Consider the following 20,601-nt stretch of genomic DNA (forward strand, 5'->3'; position numbering starts at 1 on the left):
TTATGCTGCATCCAAGCCGCTAGGTGTCAGTGTAAGTCCAAGATGACACAAAGACAAAAGTTACTAAGTTCACCTTTAATGGGTGCATTTATTTATCTCCAGGCACATTTAATTATTGATATATTTATGCACAAATATGGATTTTTCTTTTTATTATATTTATATATATTTTTGCAGGTTTTGTCCTTCATAGGTCACTCACAAAGCTCCTAGATGCTAACTACTAACAACTTAATACACAGAAAATGAATAGTTCAAAAACAGATATTCACCAAGTTATATTTCAATTTTGGCAGGACAAACATAAAAGGAAAATGAAAACTGAAAGGATCAGACAGCTGCAAAACATGAAGCAATGAGACACATGAGGCATCTTAACTGTGCTTTATTGTAAAAGCAGTTATCCATTATAATGAAATAGAAAACAAAGGGCATAACATTTTCAGAAAAAGTTAAATAGCTCACAGTTGCGTCACAAAAAAAGAAAAAAAATTAAGACTTTTCCCAAATCTGCTGATAAATACATCACTAAAATTCAGTTTTGCCAGAACCTTCATTCAGAGACGCAGCTCTCAAATCAATCCTCTTTACACAGGCAAACATAACAAAAACAAGCTGTATTTATTGTCATTGGTATAATGTCTGACTTGACAGAAAAAATAGCAAGCAGAAAGAAACCAGGTCTGAGAGATCTGATAAAGATTTTACACTTTTTTTACTGTTATAGAATGCTGTAAAAGTATTTACGGAGGGATGTAGCATGTAATATCTGCTTCAATAAATGTTCATTCAGTCTAACAATGGGCACATTAAGACATAGTGCAATTTCATTGATCCAATAAATGGTATATATACACTTACATCCCTTTGTGTGTTAAATATGGAATCAATAGTTCATGTTGGAATTGTTAACCTTGACAGTGCTGTAATACTATTCTAATGACACATGTATTATAAGCAGTGGAAAAAGCTGCATGAATGAACTATACAATTATCATAGCAGGGGTAGATTTGTCATTTAAATTGCCCCCCTGCACATAAAACACTTGTGAAATCATAAAGAGCAGCATATTCAATTTAAGACCTGTGGAAAGTGAAATGCACAATAGAAGCTTTGATATTAAGGAATTAAGAATACAATTTGAACAGAGGAAATGACAACACAGTATAAAGTCTCTTTACATCAGAATGTTGTTTAGCTCAATGACATACACATTGAATAAGTCAGAGAATATCTATATGTCTATAAGAACTATATGTCATAATGAGCTGGTTATAACTCTACTGTAAATCTAAAAGCATAACTTGAAAATAATAAACTAGTAACTTGCTTATTTTGTTTCTTGGTCCAGTTTTAAATGCAGTGCTTACACAGAGTGTTTTCTCAAATACATTTTAAAGTGCCTGAGCCATATTTTTCTCCCTCTTATTTCAGGCACTCAACCTGGTCTGATTTTTTTTTTTTTTTTTTTTAAACAGGCTTCAGCTTCTCTTTCACAGTTTGTGTGGATTCACCCATTTGTATGTTCCCTCGTACCGGAAACCCACCCTCTGCACCAACTCATCTGCCTCTGGAGGACCACGGCTGCAAGAGAGAAATCCAAAGCGTGAGATATGCTACACCTGAGTTCTTGGAAAATTGCTTTGTAAATTAAACTTGTTTTACCTTCCATATTTGTATGGGATGGGTGGTGTCTTCTCCCTCTCTATCTGATGAAGAAGAGGAGTGAAGATTCTCCAGGCTTCCCTCAGTTCATCACTTTAAAAACAAACAAGTACATTTCAGCAATGGTGCTTTCATAATTACGTTTTCATAACATATTAGATTCATGCTAATGTGCCAATCACATCTAAAGCAATACATTGAGATCATGGTGGTAAATTCACCTGCGGACAAAATGCATCTGACTGCCACAGAATACGTCTAAAATCAGGCGTTCATAGGCATCCGGCAGCTTAACATCCTAAATATGGGAAAATAGAAAGAATAAACAAGATTTTTACATTTTTTTAAGAAAATGCAAGTGGGACTTGACCAAACTGGCTACCCCTATGCTAGCATGTTTTAGGTGGTTGATAAAAGATTGTTAAGGTGTTCTCATTGTTCATCTAGAGCTCCACAGTAACTTCACAGCTTCAATGGAATCAGTCTAGGGAAGGAAGTTAATTTGTCTGTGTGAGAGTTTGTGTGAATACAACTGGCCTGTACGTTGAGTCAGGGCTTGAATTTACTATGTATTGATGTTATTTTATTCATAAACCAGATTATTTTGGTCACAAATCCACCAGATTGAGCCACATTAAAAACTTTTTTTCATCTTTTCAAAAAACTGCTCTTGAAATTTGAAAGACTGTATGAAAGGTGTCTGTGTTACCTTGTATCTGCTGTGGTAGGTCAGATCCAGCTCTGTCTCTTCAGGGCTGAAATAGACTCCAGGTTTTTTGCTCATCATCTTAGCATAGATGGCCTCATTAGGCTGCACACGCACCACCAGCTCGTTCCGTCTGCAATGAGAGTCGAAGATGTCTCCAGGAACATCAGTAAACTGCAACCGCACCTCTGCCTTCCTCTCATTCAGAGCCTTGCCACACCTAAGAATGAAGGGAACACCTAGACAGAGAGAGAAAGCAAATTTAAGTCAGGAGTGAAAGTGGCCTTGTCTAGCGCACTCATGTCATTTCAAACTCCTATGACTTTTCTCTTATTCCTTAACATTCTTTGCCACAATTTTCTGCAAGCTACTCAATGTAGACACCATTTTAAATGTAACTTTTTACAAATTAAGATTACAGTTTGAATTTCTCTCTTGACTTACATTGTTAGAATGCTCCTCAGTGATGTCAGCATAATATTTGCAAACTAATTCATATGTTTGACAAAGCACAGTAGTTTAGTATACCTTCTTTCTTACAGTCTGTTACATTGACAGTTCAACTACTGAAACACAAAGGTTGCCTGTAATATTCCAGAAATAGCAACAGGTTAAATACAGTATCAGCAAGGTTGAAATGTAAGGTCTTTGGCCATGACTGTAAATATTTGCTAATTATTGCATCAGTTCTATTGATCTTAGAATTTGAGCTTTGCACACATATACACAGTATGATGTACAGATATTGTATAAGCCACACAGTGTGTATGTACTGTATATACACCAATCAGCCACAACATTAAAACCACCTGCCTAATATTGTGTAGATCCCCCCCTCGTGCCACCAAAACAGCGCCAACCCATATCCCAGAATAGCATTCTGAGTTGATATTCTTCTCACCACAACTGTACAGAGCAGTTATCCGAGTTACCATAGACTTTGTCAGTTCGAACCAGTCTGGCCGTTCTCCGTTGACCTCTCTCATCAACAAGGCGTTTCCATCCACAGAACTGCCGCTCACTGGATGTTTTTAGTTTTTGGCACCATTCAGAGTAAATTCTAGAGACTGTTGTGTGTGAAAATCCCAGGAGATCAGCAGTTACAGAAATACTCAAACCAGCCCATCTGGCACCAACAATCATGCCACGGTCCAAATCACTGAGATCACATTTGTTCCCCATTCTGATAGTTGATGTGAACATTAACTGAAGCTCCTGACCCATATCTGCATGATTATGCACTGCACTGTTGCCACACGATTGGTTGATTAGATAATCACATGGATGATTGTTGGTGCCAGATGGGCTGGTTTGAGTATTTCTGTAACTGCTGATCTCCTTTGAAATGACCTAGGGATTTGAGCCACCTTATGGCAGTTATTTGTGGCAAATGATTCAAACATTTTCTAGGGTTCTCACAATTTTCAGCCAACTAATTTCCATGATATTTCCATGACTCTCCCAGTCATTCAGGATTTCTTAAAATTAATTTATACAATTTATTCACAAAGAGTAACCTAGACATTGAAATATCTTAGGGCAGAGCATAACTAAAATATTTTCACTATAGAAATTTCTATGATTTTTATGATCCAACAAATTTCCATGACTTTTTCACCCTATTTTAAAACTCCCTGATATTTCCAGGAATATACTGAATATATCCAGCATTAAGCCAATAGCGCACAAATTGCAAAACGAAGCAAACAAAAATGCTTTTTAAAAGCTGAAGTGTGTAACTTCTGCACCCCAGTGTCACCAAACAGAACTGCAAATATAATTACTCTCTTCAAACAGCTTTCCCAAAAACTTCTCCCATCTGACACTGGTCGGCTAATCGGATAGTCCCGTATCAAACTCACACTATTGGTTGAGTCAATATTACTGTGACGGGCCACATTGTTAACGCTTTTTATGCAATCGACCTACAAATGGCTTACTACTAGTTTACTATGAATATTAAGCCGAGATAAGAGAAAGTATTGTAACATAAAAAAAAGGATTATACACATCGACTTTAAGTACAATCACTTACCATCCCAGCGTTCATTCTTTACATAAAGCACAACTGTGGCGAATGTGGCCTGAGTGGAGCCTTTAGGGACAGTCGGGTCATCTAGGTAACCCAGTTTTGCATCACCCTCTCCTTCTGGATCTCCCACATACTGACCCAACACCACATCTGAGAGAGAGACCGGCTCAATGCACTTCAACACCTTCACCTGTAGAGGGACAGAGAGCATTACAAAACAGGTTACACACAGACAGGAGCATACTCTGAGGTAGTATCAAAGCATTTGCATTCTATATTTACAGTATATATATAACAATTCTGTGCCTCTTCTGTGTCTTTCTTCTGCTCTACCTTTTGTACTACTCCAGCTACAATTAGAATTAGCAGTACGATACTGTGGATATTGTTGGCTTTTGTATTACGAATTACTTATGTTCCTCATTTTACAAGTCGCTTTGGATAAGTGTCTGCCAAATGACTAAATGTAAAAAAAAAATGACTCAATGTAGTGTGTTTACTAGAGGTCAACCGATAGTGGATTTTACAGATACCAATAACTAAGGTGGTGGGAAAGGCCGATTAACTGATTATTCGGCCGATAGCTTTTAAAATCAATTTATAGAATGTTTAAAACATTTGTATTCTTTCCTTACTATGACGGGCACAGACAAAGAGGCTACAAGGGTCCAAAATAAATAAAATCCCAGTGCAGTTTACTATTTAACCAAAATCCCAATAATAACCAGAAAAGAAAAAAAAAAAAGATTTGGTGCATAACGCAGGACTTTTAACTATAAACAGGCCCGAAACACACCAAGGACTCCTATTTTGAAATGAGTAGAGACTTGGTTCTGTTACAATGCTCTGTTTAAGTATTAACCAAATTTAGCTTTTTACAGCCTATATATATATATATATATATATATATATATTCACCAGATGAAGAGTTTTGTATATATATATATATATATTCACCAGATGAAGAGTTTTGTATATATATATATATATATATATATATATATATATATATATATATATATATATATATATATATATATATATATTCACCAGATGAAGAGTTTTGTGTGTGTATATTATATATATATATATATATATATATATATATATATAAAACCAGATGAGGTTTCTAATCAAAATAACAATATGTATTGAAGTGAGGATAAAAATATGGGTGAATATTGTCAATGATAAAAGATTTAGATACAGCAAATCCCAACAAGGTGCCATTGATTGTTATATTTCACTTTTAGAGGCTGCTGTTATACCAAGCCGTTATAGCTATAGATGCCTCTAGTGCTAGCCACAAAGGAAATGTTTTTTTTTTTTTTGAACTATCGGTAACTATCAGCATTGATTTCTGTAGATAACCGTTAGTTAAAACAAAAACACAGCAACTATTGGCACCGATTCATATGTAAAACTGATATTTCGATCTACCTCTAAATATATACTGTGCATAATGTGTGAATTTTCTGTATGCATATAATACACATATGACCTACTACATCTGTCAAAATGTGCAGTATAAAAACAGAGCACACTGCACTAAATACAGTATATACCAAGCAGTACGCTCCAAACATAGGCATGTATTATCCATAATGAATTTCTAAAAAAATTCTAGTATTAATACAAAGCTTTACAGTATCCCAAAATATAACCCTAAAGCCAAGTTACAAACCACTGACCATTTATGGTGATGGTTAACTGGAAGACAGCAGCAGTGGATGGATATATTTGATCGTCCAGGCTAAATTCAGGATCGTTTAGATAAGTGGAAGATGACTGCTGCAAGGGACAAGTGAACACAGTTCATTGGTCGACTGGCTCATTACCTTCTCATCTCTAACATCATCAGAGCTGGTGGAAGCAGGCTTCTCCATGGCAACTAGAGAGAGCATCTGCAGCAGGTGGTTCTGCATCACATCACTGAAAACAGAGGCAGATGACAAAGACAAAAATAAATGAATTCATTCATTTACAGATCATGCTAGCTTGGAATATTAAAATCCACTCAGCCTTTGCAGGGAAACTGCACCTCATGCAGCAACACCAGCAGTCAAATGTGGTCAAAGTGGTTTAATTTTAAAAGCATACAGTGGGGTCGGAAAGTCTGAGGCCACTAGTAAAAATGAGCCTCTTTTGCATTTTTCTAATTTAATTCATTTTTCATTGCAAATTACATTAACATAACAATGAGTGAAAAGTTGAACTGAAAAATGTGCATGAATTTGAAAATCCAAAACCTGATGATCCATGTTATCCAGCATGATTTGAGAATGTTCCAAAGAGCATCTTGTGTGCTTCAATGAAGGCAAGGAAAACTGACATTTTAAACAAAGGAGTTAAAATGGTCAATGTCACAAATTTGTTGACACTTGATTAGTGACCTAGAAATGGTGCAAAATCTTAAATATTTCTTCATTTTATGTCATACATTTTCTTCCAGATTCAAAATCCTATAACTTTATTTCAAGGTTTCAATTTTGTCTCAGACTATTGGACCCCACTGTATGCATTTTCTTTTTTGTATGACACTGCAGCCTTAAATGTGTATACAATCAGGGTGTCACAGGCACTGAATTTATTTCCACTTACTGAACACTTCAAAGCCTGAAAACTTTCACTAACCGAATGATCCCAAAGTCATCAAAATATCCGCCTCGGCCCTGGGTGCCAAATGGCTCTTTGAAGGTCAGAACTACACAGGCCACACTGTCCCGGTTCCATATGGGCCCAAATATCCTGTTTCCAAACCTGTGGGGAGAAAAGAGTATGGAATCCTGCAACTAATGGAGCACATATATGGAGCAAGAGATTCCTCATGGAGTTTAAGTCTTAATTATGCACAAATGACAACTGTGTGTGACAGCCAGTGAAAAGCAGAAGGTAGAGAGGGATTAAAAGAATGAGAGAGAGAGAGAGAGAGAGAGAGAGAGAGAGAGAGAACCATACCTGAGAACCATAAGGTTCTGGACCATCTCTTTGCCTAGGTAGTGATCTATGCGGTAAATCTGGTCTTCAGTGAAGAGAGCAGAGAGGTGACTGGTTAACTCCTCTGAACTCTGCAGGTCACGTCCAAACGGCTTCTCCACGATTATTCTGTTCCAGCCTCTACCAATCAAACAAATACATGATGCATTTTAAAAAGGACTTAACTAGGACAAACCAAAATATTCAGATATTTATTTTATATATTGGTTTAGAAATTACTTATAGATTATAACCTCACAACTACATGTTTGGAAGAACATGTGAGTGGTGTTTGCCTGTGCAAATCCTGCCATCATGACGTTGGAGTTGGCCTGACAATTTTCGCGTTATTGCGCATGTTCTTGTGTATGTGGTTGGTTGCTACGGCATTGCTACTATATCTATATGTAGATACCGCATTAGCAGCTGCTCCTACAAGACGCAATACGTTGGTGAGTCCACCAGATAAGAAAAGGTCAAGAGCTGCCCGTAAAGACAGATGCATCTGCAACAGTCATTTCCAGTCAATTGTCACAAGATTAGATTTGCCAAAAATATCAGAAGATATTGTAGATTTAAAAATGTCTAAATTAAACAGAATATTGGAAAAATGCTCTTAAAAATAATGTTGATCAGAGCGCTGACTGAAGCTAGGGATCATAAAAGCTACAGGATGGATAGGGTCATAATCAATTTAATCTAGCTCCAAAAGCATCCTTAATATACAGGTGCATCTCAATAAATTAGTATGTCATGGAAAAGTTCATTTATTTCAGTAATTCAACTCAAATTTTGAAACTCGTGTATTAAATAAATTCAATGCACACAGACTGAAGTAGTTTAAGTCTTTGGTTCTTTTAATTGTGATGATTTTGGCTCACATTTAACAAAAACCCACCAATTCACCGATTTGTATTTGTTTATTCAAATCATATATTTATTATCAAATCATATAACAGCAATCATTCACAATCATTCTATTTTTATATCTATTATAGAGTCTTTTGATTTCGAATAAGTACAACCATTAATATGAAAACACTTTCACACCAATTGTTAGTCCTGTAAATAAATCCTATTTAATACAAAATTCCTGTGACTTCTTCCAAAGCAATATTTTCATAGCAAACTCCAAATAAATTTCTCCACAGATCATGGAACACATTTTTTAAATTAGCACCAAAGCAGTCGATTTTATATATAAATGAACTGTTTCCAAACAATGCAGCACACCGAGGCATCTCCGTCACTGACTTCAAACAGGTCTCCTTTTTGATCATTACAAGATGGCGGCACGGTTGATGTATCCAAATCAGAAAAAATCTTTACGTATGGATGTCTAAAGTTGCAAAGGTTTTATTAGGTGGTCACTAGGGTTTTGCTATGTAGTTGAAAGGGGTGTCTGGAGGGTTACTAGTCAATCACTAAGGTTTTATGTGCGGTTACTTGGGTGTTCTGGGTGGTTGCTAGGTGGTAGCTTACTAGCCCAAGCCAAGTCAAATTAATGTGGCTACTCCTCACTTGGTACTCATGCAGTGATGTTTGATGTTCTTGGTGACATCATGGTAAACGCTGGGTGGCAGGGCCAGGTAAAAAAGGCGGTTGGCTTCAGCTCCTCCCAGTAGGGACTGCAGGTGGGTGTGCAGGTTAGCGAAAGAGGATTCGTCCACATACTTCCCACTGATGTACGAGTTCCGACTGAAGAACGCAGAGAGGCGTTCTGCTTCAGAGTCAACCACCTAAAGGGGTGAAAACAGGGGACATTTAAACACACACATGCTGTATATGGACAAGAACAGATATGGATAAAACTCTGTTAAAAGTGACCTTCATGTAGGGCATGCAGGCCGAGCGGATGGAATCCACGGTCAGGTCAGAACGAGCAAAGCCAACGAAATAGGTCTCTTCAGGGAGAAGACCATCTCTGAACAACCACCTTCCAGACAGCGAAAGAGAAATATATAACGCTTGCAAAAATAGACCTCAATTTCAAAATAAAAGCATGTCATGTCAGAGTACTCACCATAATGTTGGGTATATTTTCTTTTTGGCCAGATCCCCCTATGAAGAGAGCACATTGAAGCAATAAGTTATGAGAGGCCGTGCTAAAAATTTAAATACAGTCAGTTAAAGGACATTGTTAGGCATGATATGCAGTGGAGATTTTCTATATTTACAATATAATACAGCCTTGACTGCCTTGTTGCTTTTATAAAATGGTTACTACAGAATGAAAATATTAAGTACATACTAGAATGTTATTTTATTAAGATTAATATAAGTGCTATCCATCCGCTAGTCAATACAGTCCCTGAAATGTAAATCAAGGTTAAAATTGGCCTAAATGAGTGCCGCAAATTGATATACACAGTAGCTGGTGAACAGGCGTTTCACGGCATATTTTTTACTATATTGTTTAACACAGCTAGAACGCTGACGAATCAGAATCCAGGACTGGAGCCATCAATTTCATAATGCAGTTTACAATGTTCTCCATCTACCAGTAACACTATTTAAAATCAAACAGCAGAGCTGATCTGGGATCAGCTTTATATGATTTGGTTGATGATTAATGTAAAATAATGTGTGCTAAATGATGAAACAGAATGGTTCACACGAGCCCAGCTAAAAACTACAGTTGCTCAACAGAAGTAATGTCACAAGTCTGCCTCAAATGTGGCAACCCACAAAATGAGAACACTGTTGGGAATTTTTTGACTATTGTAACACTATACCAGCAATGCAAACAGTTATATACCGTACTACAACAGAACAACCAAAATAGACATTAAAACTATCCTATCAAAATAAAACGGTGTGATTATTAGCTTTAAGTTCATCTATAAACTAGTGTACTCTTAATGTTAGCAAAATAAATCTTTAGTATATAAATTTAAGATGTACTCTCTCTTACTGGACAATGGACCATGAAAATATTGATGATTCATGTTGTTCGCAAGGGCATTTTATTGGACAAAAAAGTACAAAATCCTCTCAAGTAACGGGTCCCTCCCCCTTAAATTGTAAACACCTCCTGCCTCTGAAATCTGCCTACCTAGAAAGCATTTTTACACATCACACATACATTTAAACACCCATTTTAAATAGGCAGCTCACTAGATATTGAAACAGATATATATATCTAAAATCACAATGCAGCATGAACAAAGACAGTTGACTATAAAGATGACACTTTAAACTAATGAAAAAAAAAAAGGCAGAATCCTACTTACCACTTGCACTCAATTTGACTCAAAGGTCAATAACCTCAGTTTTATTACACACCCATCTGATACATGGTGAGACAGCAATATTCCGTTTGTCTAGCCTGAGATATGTAATTACGGGGGAGTCCCATATCTATTGATATGCTGTATAGGGGTGTCTAATCTATTAGTCCATATCCAATATAATCTATTGGTTACTTCATTGTTTGCTAAAGTGAAAAGCACTCAGTAATGATGACATGACAAAATCCATTCAAACACCTCAGAGCCTGTAACCTTAAGCAACGGTAATCCATCACAGTAAAACACAGAGTTGCCAGTTAAACCAGATGTATTTGTTCTGATTACGACCATGGCATCATCATCTACACATCCTCATGACATTTGAAACCACTATTTATTTATTTTCTTCCATGAAACACAAAAGATAGTTTGCAGGATTTCCAAGCTGCTCTTTTCCAAAACAAGTGGATGGTGATTAATTGCCAAGCTCCAAAAAGCACCATTAAAGTTGTCCATACAACTTGTGTCCTATATTCCAAGCCATACAATAGCTTTGTGTAAAAAAAAAAAAAAATGGAAATGTTATTCACTGACAAAAATTTATTGCCAAATTATTTTGGTTGAACAATCTCTTAATTCACCCCATTTTATTATAAACTAATGAGTCCAAACAGACAGAGCCATTCTTTCAGTACAACCATATCTTCATGTGGTCGTCCAGAAAGTTATGAAATACAAGAGGCCTCTTTTCTCAGTATACGATATCAGAATCAGACACAAGGAATCTTAGCAAATCTATGAAACAAAATCCATCCTGAATCTCAAATTGTTAAAGCAATACTGTCAGGAAAAAAAATGTACTGCACAGGTACATTTTTGTTCCCAGAGGAACAAAATAAATAATTGTGCCTATAAAAGTCCACTATAAGTCCTTAGGGTACAGTTATGTACCCAAACGAGTTAGAAAGGTACACTTTAGTTTTCAATGTTAAAAGGTCCATATTTGTACCTTTGTAACAAAAAAAAGTCTATAGGCCTATCTAGAATATGTCATAAAGTATATTTTATAAAGTACATAAATAGCCAAAAGTATGAATATAAAAAGGACCGAAATAACAAATCTGTGCATTTATATTGAACATGTACACGTAATATTAATGTGGTTGTGGTCTCTTTAAGAAAATGTCCCTGGCTCGCGCCCATCGGTTCTCAAGTCAGTGAGTGAGAGATTCACACTTTGCAGTTCCCTCAGCCGAGTTCCAACGAGCCCCGGCATCTCTCTCTCTCTAGAATGGAGTTTGGGAAGATAATAAATTCTAAGCTCACTTAATAAAGGAGCTCATTCAGTTCAGTATAGAAGTCACGGAAGAGGAGAGGAAGAATTTTGAGTATCTAGTTGCATGCTGAAACATCCTTACAAAATTAAAGTGTTGACCACTATTTAAGCTAGGTATTAAACTCAACCAAATAGTTAACGGCACATAACCTTGAATTTATAACTAAGGCCAACAGAAACAAAAGTGTGTGTGTGTGTCTCTTAACAGGTTTGTCTATACTTGTGAGCGCCAATGTCATCACAAATACAGTGAAATATCACAACAACCAAATCTGAGGACGTTTTACATGTCCTCACTAGTTAAAAATCTCAAATGTTGTGTTTTAAATATTTTTCTTTAAATCTAGTGATAGTTGTTGCAGTCAGTTAGTAGATAGACAATATGGCAGTCTATGAAGTGGTTCTTGCTAGCATCAGAACCACTGGTTTAGGCGTTGCTTAACTTTGATAGCTAGTTTACTAATCTTAGTTATCTCTTTCATATTATTGACAATGACATGGATGGAGAGACTGTTGATGTTGGTCTGAAAGAGTTAATGGTTTCATACCTCTTTGAGGGATTGTTTAAAAAGCAAACAAAATTCCATTGATTTGTACAACAGATGAAGGAAATGGTGAAATTAACTCTTGAGCATGTGCAAGAAGAGTCCCATTTGCAGTCTTCAGCTGGAACAAGGCATGTGTTATTGATATTTGATGACGTTTCATTTATTTCAGAGAGCTATTTATCTTCAAAAGAGTATCAATGTTATTTGCAATTCTCCCATGTATTCCTTTCATTTTACTAGTGCATGGTTCATCCAATTCTTGCATTATATAATTTTACAGTGTAATGCTCATTAAGATTAATTTAGTGTATGAACTGACAAAGATGTCATTTGTGCCCTGTCTACTTGCATAATTGCTATGACTTATAACTTCTTTCTCTTTTTACCTGAAGTAATATCAGCCCATCAGCTGCTTTTCCTGCAGTTTTTGAAATTCCCAAGTTCCCTGTAGATGTTCAGACTAAGCTGGACTGAAAATAATGAAAAATTCCTGCATCACATATAATGCAAAACTAACATTAAAATATTTTTACAGGTCTCCATCTAATGAGAAGTATTTCAGAGTGGCTAGGGCCCTGACTTTGAGGTACCCCTTCTGAAAAGACAAAGAGGGCAATGGAGATGAGAGTAGACTTATTATTAGTAGTCTTTTAATGTCCTACACATTTGTTCCATTTTATGCACATTGTTATTTTGTGTGTGTGTTTTTTTTTCCCCCATGATATTTTAAAGAGCACACATGGCACATGTCTCAGAAATGCAAATTTAAATTTGAGCAGATGCCTTTGGCTGATGTTAATGATGTGAAAGACTTAGAAGTTTCGTCATTCGAAAAAGACTCTGCAACCCAATGCAAGCAATTGCGAACGAACTACAACAAGGCCCTTGGTGAGAACATATTCGTAATTCTTTTACAAAACCACATTTAACCTGCTTGGGGATTTGAAAGAATACTATGCCTGATACTTTATTTTTCTTTTATTTATGTCTCTGGAGAAGGGCATGGATGTTGTTGGAGAGGATGCTACCTCAGTAGAGAGATATGTGAAAGTTCTGTAGGATCAGATTAGGAGGACACAGCCAGATGCTTACATTGTTGAAGAGCGAATGAAGAGAACCTTTGCCAGGAGACGGAAGGAGATTGCTGATGGGACGACTGTTAAGGAAGAAGTCAACAAATACCCATTCCTGCGGAGTCCTTCAGGGGTTAGTATAAAAGATAATCCTGAAAGTAGACATTTATTTTTAGGCTACGTTTACATTAATCCTGACACATTTGAAAATGCGTGCTTTTTTCTACGTTTTGGCCTTCCATCCACACGAGACAGCTTTTCTGTCCTGCAAAAAACAACGCTTTCCCAAGTGGATAAATTTGGAAACGCCGTTTACGCGTTGTAGTGTGGACTGGGAAGACAAGAGATATATTCGAAAACGATGATGTATGTTTAGTCATATGACGCAGTCATGTGACCCATTCAACTCAAACCAATCAAGATGGCAGACTATGTTTTACTGCAGTTATTGTGCCTAATATCCAGTTTAATAGCATTGTTAAAGATTAACATTACTTTGTACAAGATTCATAAATAAAAACCTGACGGAAATGACGCAGACCCAAGCTTCTTACGTTTTAACGCATGCGCAGTGAGAGGATTTAAGTGTTTTTAGATGTCTCGGTGTAAAAGAGGAACTTTTGGAAAACGTTTGAATACGGTAGTTTGGACGGAGAGCGTTTTGAATCGTAAACGCTGTTTTCAAAGTAATCCGTATCAAAGGAATAGTTCAGCCAAAAATGAAAATTCTCTTATGGTTTACTCACCCTCATGCCATCCAAGATCTATATGACTTCCTTTCTTCAGCAGAACACTTTTGAAGATTTTTAGGAAGATTGCAGATGTCACAATATGTTTACATGCACATTTAAAATCATGCAATAGCGGGTTTTTGCATAGACAAGCTGAAGTCTTCATCTGACACAATGCGTAATCAGATACTTGAAGGACGACAAATACGCAGGTTAAATACATGTTACGCGTCACCTCTGCCTTTCAGAGCATGCGCACAATGCTGAGACCAATTGTGGTCTGATTAACATGTATACATACTGGACGAAGCAGAGCTACAATCACATTCTCTAGGTCTGTTAGTGTGACTTTGCAAAAAACGGGCGATGGGCAGCAAAAATGTACTCTGCAAAAATAGTACAATTTCAGTTCAGTCATGACAACTTTTGGAAATATTTAACAAGACATATGACAGATTTTGGTTTTGAAGGACTATATCTGCTTCGCTCCTGCTATTCCAGAGCAAGTATGAAAACTCACTACCGCAAGAACACACACAGAAATGCTATGTCAAGCATGTAGGAAATGCTGCTGCACAAATAAGACATACATTAAGTCCCCATGTAGTAGATCTAGACATATGGAGCTGGGGTGGAGGTTGGTTTCAGAGAGAAACCTCTCACAGCGTGCTGCAGTGAAACTGGCTTATCTGCAAAACTGAGCAATTTAAATGTTAGACAAAGCGAGAGTATGCAAGTTGATTGGCTATCCAATTACATGTCAAAAGACCCATCAGCTTACACCATGCAAGCCAGCTGGATTCACATCACATGTGAGCGAGCCGATTGGCTAACAAATAACAAGTTCAAAGAACCCATCAGCTTGTGCCATGAAGTTTCAGATGACATTATAAGACAAATTATTTTATTCTCACTGAAATTGAACTTTTAAAGCACACGTACTGACTGTATGTGATAGACCAGGGACCAAAGTGCTGCATACAGTATAAATCACTCAAGGTCAGACTAATCAGGTGATGTTGTGAGCAGATGGATTTTGACACAGGAACAGGATGGACTCATTGTTGTTTAACATTATGCCATAAGCTTGTGTGTCTCAACACTGCCAAACTGACCATGAAAATCCCCTCCATGCCTCTCTCACCCTAACACACACCAACCAACCCTTTCACTTCTCTCTTTCCACACCTACTGAATGAAAAGTGCTGACAGTGAGTGATATTGCATAATCCAGCTCATTAGCACCTCTCCTAGTTAAAAACCCAAACAAATAGAACAGGAAAAGCCAGCAGACAGTGTAACAAATCTCTTTTCACAAAGCGGTTGTGTAAAACTGGACTAATAAAAAGGGTACAAAACAAGATGGTACAGGGAAAAGCTAGCAAAAAAAAAAAAAAAAAAAAGGAAGAGGGTTTATTATATAAAGAGCATTACGATGAAGCCAAACAGAAGTGTAAAAACTCGACCGAGTAGCTGACCTCAAATACTTTTGGGAAGTTGACATGTCCTGTGGTGTGACATGCTACACTACATCTAAATCAATTTTAAACAGCATTTTTCTCATTTATTTATAATTATTATGCATGGAATATATTATCTTGATCTCGTTTCATTATATCTTATTGTTCAGCATCTATCAGAGTTCTAGTTTTCATTAGTTTTATTCCAAATCCAAATAAAGGCTGACAAGACTGTCATCAAGGCCAGCCAGTCAGAGCTCTGCTATCAGATTGGCATGGTCAATCACTTTTCAAGGCCATAAAGTGTTCATGAGCTGTGAACTGAATTGAATTACTCAACCACCTTGTACTGTCTGTATAGACTGTCTGTCTTAATACTGCATAAGCCCTCATGTCCTTCCCTAGTTGCATAATTTCATCTTTACTTCCTTCTACAAAACACATCATGGGTAATTTAGAGGAATCCAAGGAAATTTTTCTCCTTTGTGTACACAGAGAAAGTTATTGCACTGTAAAGCTAAAGTATACGGTACCTACACAACTAAAACGTAGAGCACATCGAACAAGGATTTGTAGGAAATATGAACCACATCATTTAATTCATTTTTGGTCCAATAAGAACTAACAAAGCTATAGAGAAATGAAAATAAGAGGATAACCATGCACACACAGACAGACTCACCGAGGCACCCATGATGATGAAGATATGGGCGTCAGACTGGTGAAATTCCACATCATCATGTAGTTCTTTTCTCAGTTGCCCAAACACTTCAGATCGAGAGAGGGGAAGGGTGCTCATCCTGTCTGCGAAGATGCCGGGAAAAAGCTTAAAACACAGATCTGATCAAACAGTCACATTAAATAGCAACTAAACGCTCCAAACATTGACACACATAATAGGTGTTCTTCAAAAAGCACTTCCACCAAGGTTGCCCCATTCGCACACAGTAAGGTGTCAAACATATTAGAAATGATAAATATTAACAGACAACACAAAGGGCAAGGTTGAATATTAATGAAAGCACACAAAATTTGCACATTGTTGCTCCCAAATCAATTTAATAAGCTCATTGCTATGGGACAGTGGTTCCCAGCCCTGTTCCTGGAGGCCCCCCAACGCTACACATTTTGGATATCTCCCTAATCAAATCACACCTGATTCAACTCATTAGCTCATTAGTAGAGAATCTAGACATGAATTGGATGTGTCAGATAAGGGACAGATACAAAATATGCAGTGTTGGGGGGCCTCCAGGAACAGGGTTGGGGACCACTGCTATGGGAGCAACAGTGTGCTGACTTTGGTGTGTGTTTTCATAAGATATTTTCTAGTTGTGCACATGCATCAAAATATTTGTTGGAGGTGCGTGCTTTCCATGATTTTTCAAAGTTGAATATTACAAATCTGGGCCTAAATGGCACTTGTAACTTAGACATCAATACCATAAAATGCTTGCATTTAGGTATGTTTTTTACAACTTCTTTGGGGTAGTTCACATAACAGGTCAAGCAGTGACAGTAGTGTCCAGAAGTCTGGATGAAGTATAGCATGTCAAAGCCATTTTCCAAAACTTGTATAATTACTAGTCATGCAATTTTTATGACCTACACAGAATATTTTCACTTTCATGTGTAACTTCGCAAAACTATTTAAGTGAACTGGAGAAAGGCATTTCAAAATGGTGAAAATTGCAAAAGAAAATGTGATGTCACAATAAGTATATATTGGTCTGTACATAACACACTCTCACTAATTTATATATTATATAATGGCATAATCAATGCCAGGTCAATGACATGGCACACTCATTTTCTTTCTTCTGCTGAACAAAATCGAAGATTTTTAGAAGAATATTTCAGCTCTGTAGGTCCATACAAAGCAAGTGAATGGGTACCAAAACTTTGAAGCTCCAAAAGGCACATAAAGGCAGCATAAAAGTAATCCTTATGACTCCACTGGTTAAATCCATATCTTCAGAAGCGATATTAAAGGTGTGTGAGAAATAGATAAATATTCAAGTCTTTTTTTACTATTAATTTCTACAATTCACATTCTTTTGTTTTTTGCGATTCACATTCTTCGTGCATATCACCACATACTGGGCAGGGAGGAGAATGGTAAAAAGGATCTTTTTTTTTTTTGGATTTTCAAAGTTTTGATACCCATTCACTTGCATTGTATGGACCTACAGAGCTGAAATGTTCTTCTTAAAATCTTTGTGTTCAGCAGAAGAAAAAGTTATACACATCTGAGATGGCATGAGGGTGAGTAAATGAGAGAATTTTCCTTTTTGGGTGAACTATCCCTTTAAGTTATTAGAAATACATAAATGCAAATCACAAAACAATAACTTCAATACACCTCAACAATAATGGTTTTCAATTTCGAGTTAAGTCATTTTCATATTTTGTCTGTGGTTTAAGTCAAATGTAAAAATGTAAATAAGTCTCATTAAAAGCTGAAATTTTTGAAAAAGAATGGTGCCATAAGCAGTTTGGAATAATCTTGAATTATTTTTCTTCATAATAAAAAAGCAATAAAACTATTTTGTTTTAAAATAGTAATTAGTAATATTTGAAAACTTTTGTTGACCAAATAAGTCATGTGGTGTAACCAACATGCAGGAAGCCATTCTGATATCATGTGCCAAGTAAAACATAAACGAGAGGACCCCTTTAAACTATCATGGAAAAAACAAACATCAGATATTTTGACATTTTTAGGAAAAGGCATATTTAGTTCAGGTCAAATGGAGTAACCCTAACAAATCAAATCTTTTTTGATATTCCAGTCTCTTTAATTCATGATATACTTAAAAAAAAAAAAAATAATAATAATAATAATAATAATAATACCTTGAAAAATATGTTTTGTAATGATTAAGTGGCATACAGTCATGTGTATTCAAGGTGCAAAGTATTTTAATACCTTTTACTTGATGGTTACAGCACTTCACATTTTTAAAGCCATTAAATAGATTGAAAAAAATGCTATAAAATGTTTTTCAAAAATTTATGAAACCAACATGGGCACAAAGGTTGAATTTCTTCTAGATTTTTAAAAGCAACCTTACAACCCTTTTTTCAATGACCCGGTTTTAACCCAAAATCTTAATGCTGAAAAAAGTTAAAGGTGCACTCAGTAATTTTTTCCCCATTAAAAAAAGTTTAACTCCTAAAGACATGAATTGTAATTTTGCGATATATGTATAAAATCATGAGCACTTACATTAAAATGAAGACTCCAGTCATATCAGTAATCTTATAAAAGCTGTTTTACTCTACATGGAGAGGGTCCGCACATGGGGGCGGCCATGTTAGAATCACATGACCAGCCGAATATTACTCGCTTAATCTCAGTAACCGTCCTGTTATTTGACACTTTCACTCATTGATTAAAGTAATCATGGCTGACTGTAAATACTACATTTCTACAATGAGATCTGAAACTGAAAACTATTGATTTTAAATTATGCTGCATCCAAGCCGCTAGGTGTCAGTGTAAGTCCAAGATAACACAAAGACAAAAGTTACTGAGTGCACCTTTAATGTCCAATTGCTCATTTGTATGTTTTCTGTACCACACACACACACACACACACACAAAATAATAATAGTAATAATAAAGGCTGCTCTGACAGCTCATTCAAATGAACAGAAATACATACACAAGTCAGACACATCTAGACATCTTCTACAACTATTTTTGCATTGAAAATTATACACATATGTCCTACCAGTCTGATCAGGGACTGTAATGTGTGCTCTCTCTGTGGCATACAGGGGAACAAAACACAAACACACACATAAACTTCTCCAAAAAGCACAACCTCCCACAAAACCCACAGTCTGAACTTACTATAATGATATTAGCACAATCCTCAGTCCAATCCCCTATTTAACAGGGCTCAACCTGCCACTGGAATAACAGCTTGAACACATTTAGACAAGCAGTTTCCCTCTGTTCAATGATTTACAACATATTCTATGCCTCATATGTTTATTAAAACATCCAATCATATACCTCGCCTATTGTTATAACTCCACACACTAATAGAAAACTGATTAGTTGTGGTTACAGACAAGTGAGGCGAAAGCTGAAGTTAGGAAACAGACAGTATGCATGTTTATGCACTGCACAGTCCAACACATTCACTCCAGGAAAACGTGCTACTTACATTTAGTGCTGTCTACCAAACAGGCAAACAATACCAGGATTTAATGTCTAAACTTAAAGAGAGTGGTAGAGGCTCGTTGTGTTTCAGCGGAGAGACTGTAACTACAAGCTACAGCGACATTTCTTTAAAGCAATTTCCTTCTTCCCTGTTAAAATGACACGGCGGAATTCGGTGATTTTTATTGGTGTAGAGAGAAACTCACCAGCGCTTGCTCGACTGCCCATCATCGCTGGTGTTGTATATGACGTAATCCGCAACTGCGCTTGACAAAAGAGAGACGTGGGCGGAGAAATAATGCAGATGGGAGGGGCTTGCCGATCATAGACAGACTTCGTTGGCCACCGCCCACGCACGACGAAGACTGACAGTTCAAAGCTGCAATGGCAAACAATCTGAACGCTCTTCTATCCAAAAAGAAGCACGCACGCAGAATGTCTAATGAAACATTCATTACAGATAAGATGGGTAAAAAAAAAAAAAAGAGTTATAAAAGAATATCAGGATGACATTGCAGGAAATTATAAAGTACAATAAATACATTATTTTTTAGAGACAAGCCAATTAGCCTTTTCTATAGGTTAATAGAAATACCCTTGTGATTCAAAGTTCTCACATTGTTAAAGTGGTGTTAACGAGAGAAAAAATAAATAAATAAAAATTCTCGA

General features: G+C 36.5%; 1 protein-coding gene across 6 annotated transcripts; it reads right to left on the minus strand.

Annotated features, from left to right (window-relative positions):
• Window positions 1-369: 369 nt before the first annotated feature.
• On the minus strand, window positions 370-20,185 carry LOC127419942 (glucose-6-phosphate 1-dehydrogenase). 6 transcript variants are annotated; one of them, XM_051661778.1, is made up of 14 exons: window positions 20,139-20,185; window positions 19,496-19,528; window positions 16,441-16,562; window positions 9,404-9,441; window positions 9,208-9,316; window positions 8,902-9,119; window positions 7,363-7,521; window positions 7,039-7,164; window positions 6,243-6,336; window positions 4,408-4,594; window positions 2,376-2,611; window positions 1,888-1,964; window positions 1,667-1,759; window positions 370-1,585 (listed from the first exon to the last, which is right to left on the minus strand). In XM_051661778.1, the coding sequence occupies exons 1-14, from the start codon at window positions 20,161-20,163 to the stop codon at window positions 1,495-1,497; spliced, it is 1,608 nt and encodes a 535-aa protein (XP_051517738.1). In that variant the 5' UTR covers window positions 20,164-20,185; the 3' UTR covers window positions 370-1,494. The 6 variants fall into 6 exon arrangements, with proteins under 6 accessions (XP_051517738.1, XP_051517743.1, XP_051517740.1 ...); XM_051661783.1 differs by lacking the exon at window positions 20,139-20,185 and adding an exon at window positions 19,937-20,082; XM_051661780.1 differs by lacking the exon at window positions 19,496-19,528 and having other exon boundaries at window positions 20,139-20,184.
• Window positions 20,186-20,601: the final 416 nt, after the last annotated feature.

The sequence above is a fragment of the Myxocyprinus asiaticus genome, chromosome 29 (assembly GCF_019703515.2).
Source record: "Myxocyprinus asiaticus isolate MX2 ecotype Aquarium Trade chromosome 29, UBuf_Myxa_2, whole genome shotgun sequence".
NCBI classification, from domain to species: Eukaryota; Metazoa; Chordata; class Actinopteri; order Cypriniformes; family Catostomidae; genus Myxocyprinus; species Myxocyprinus asiaticus.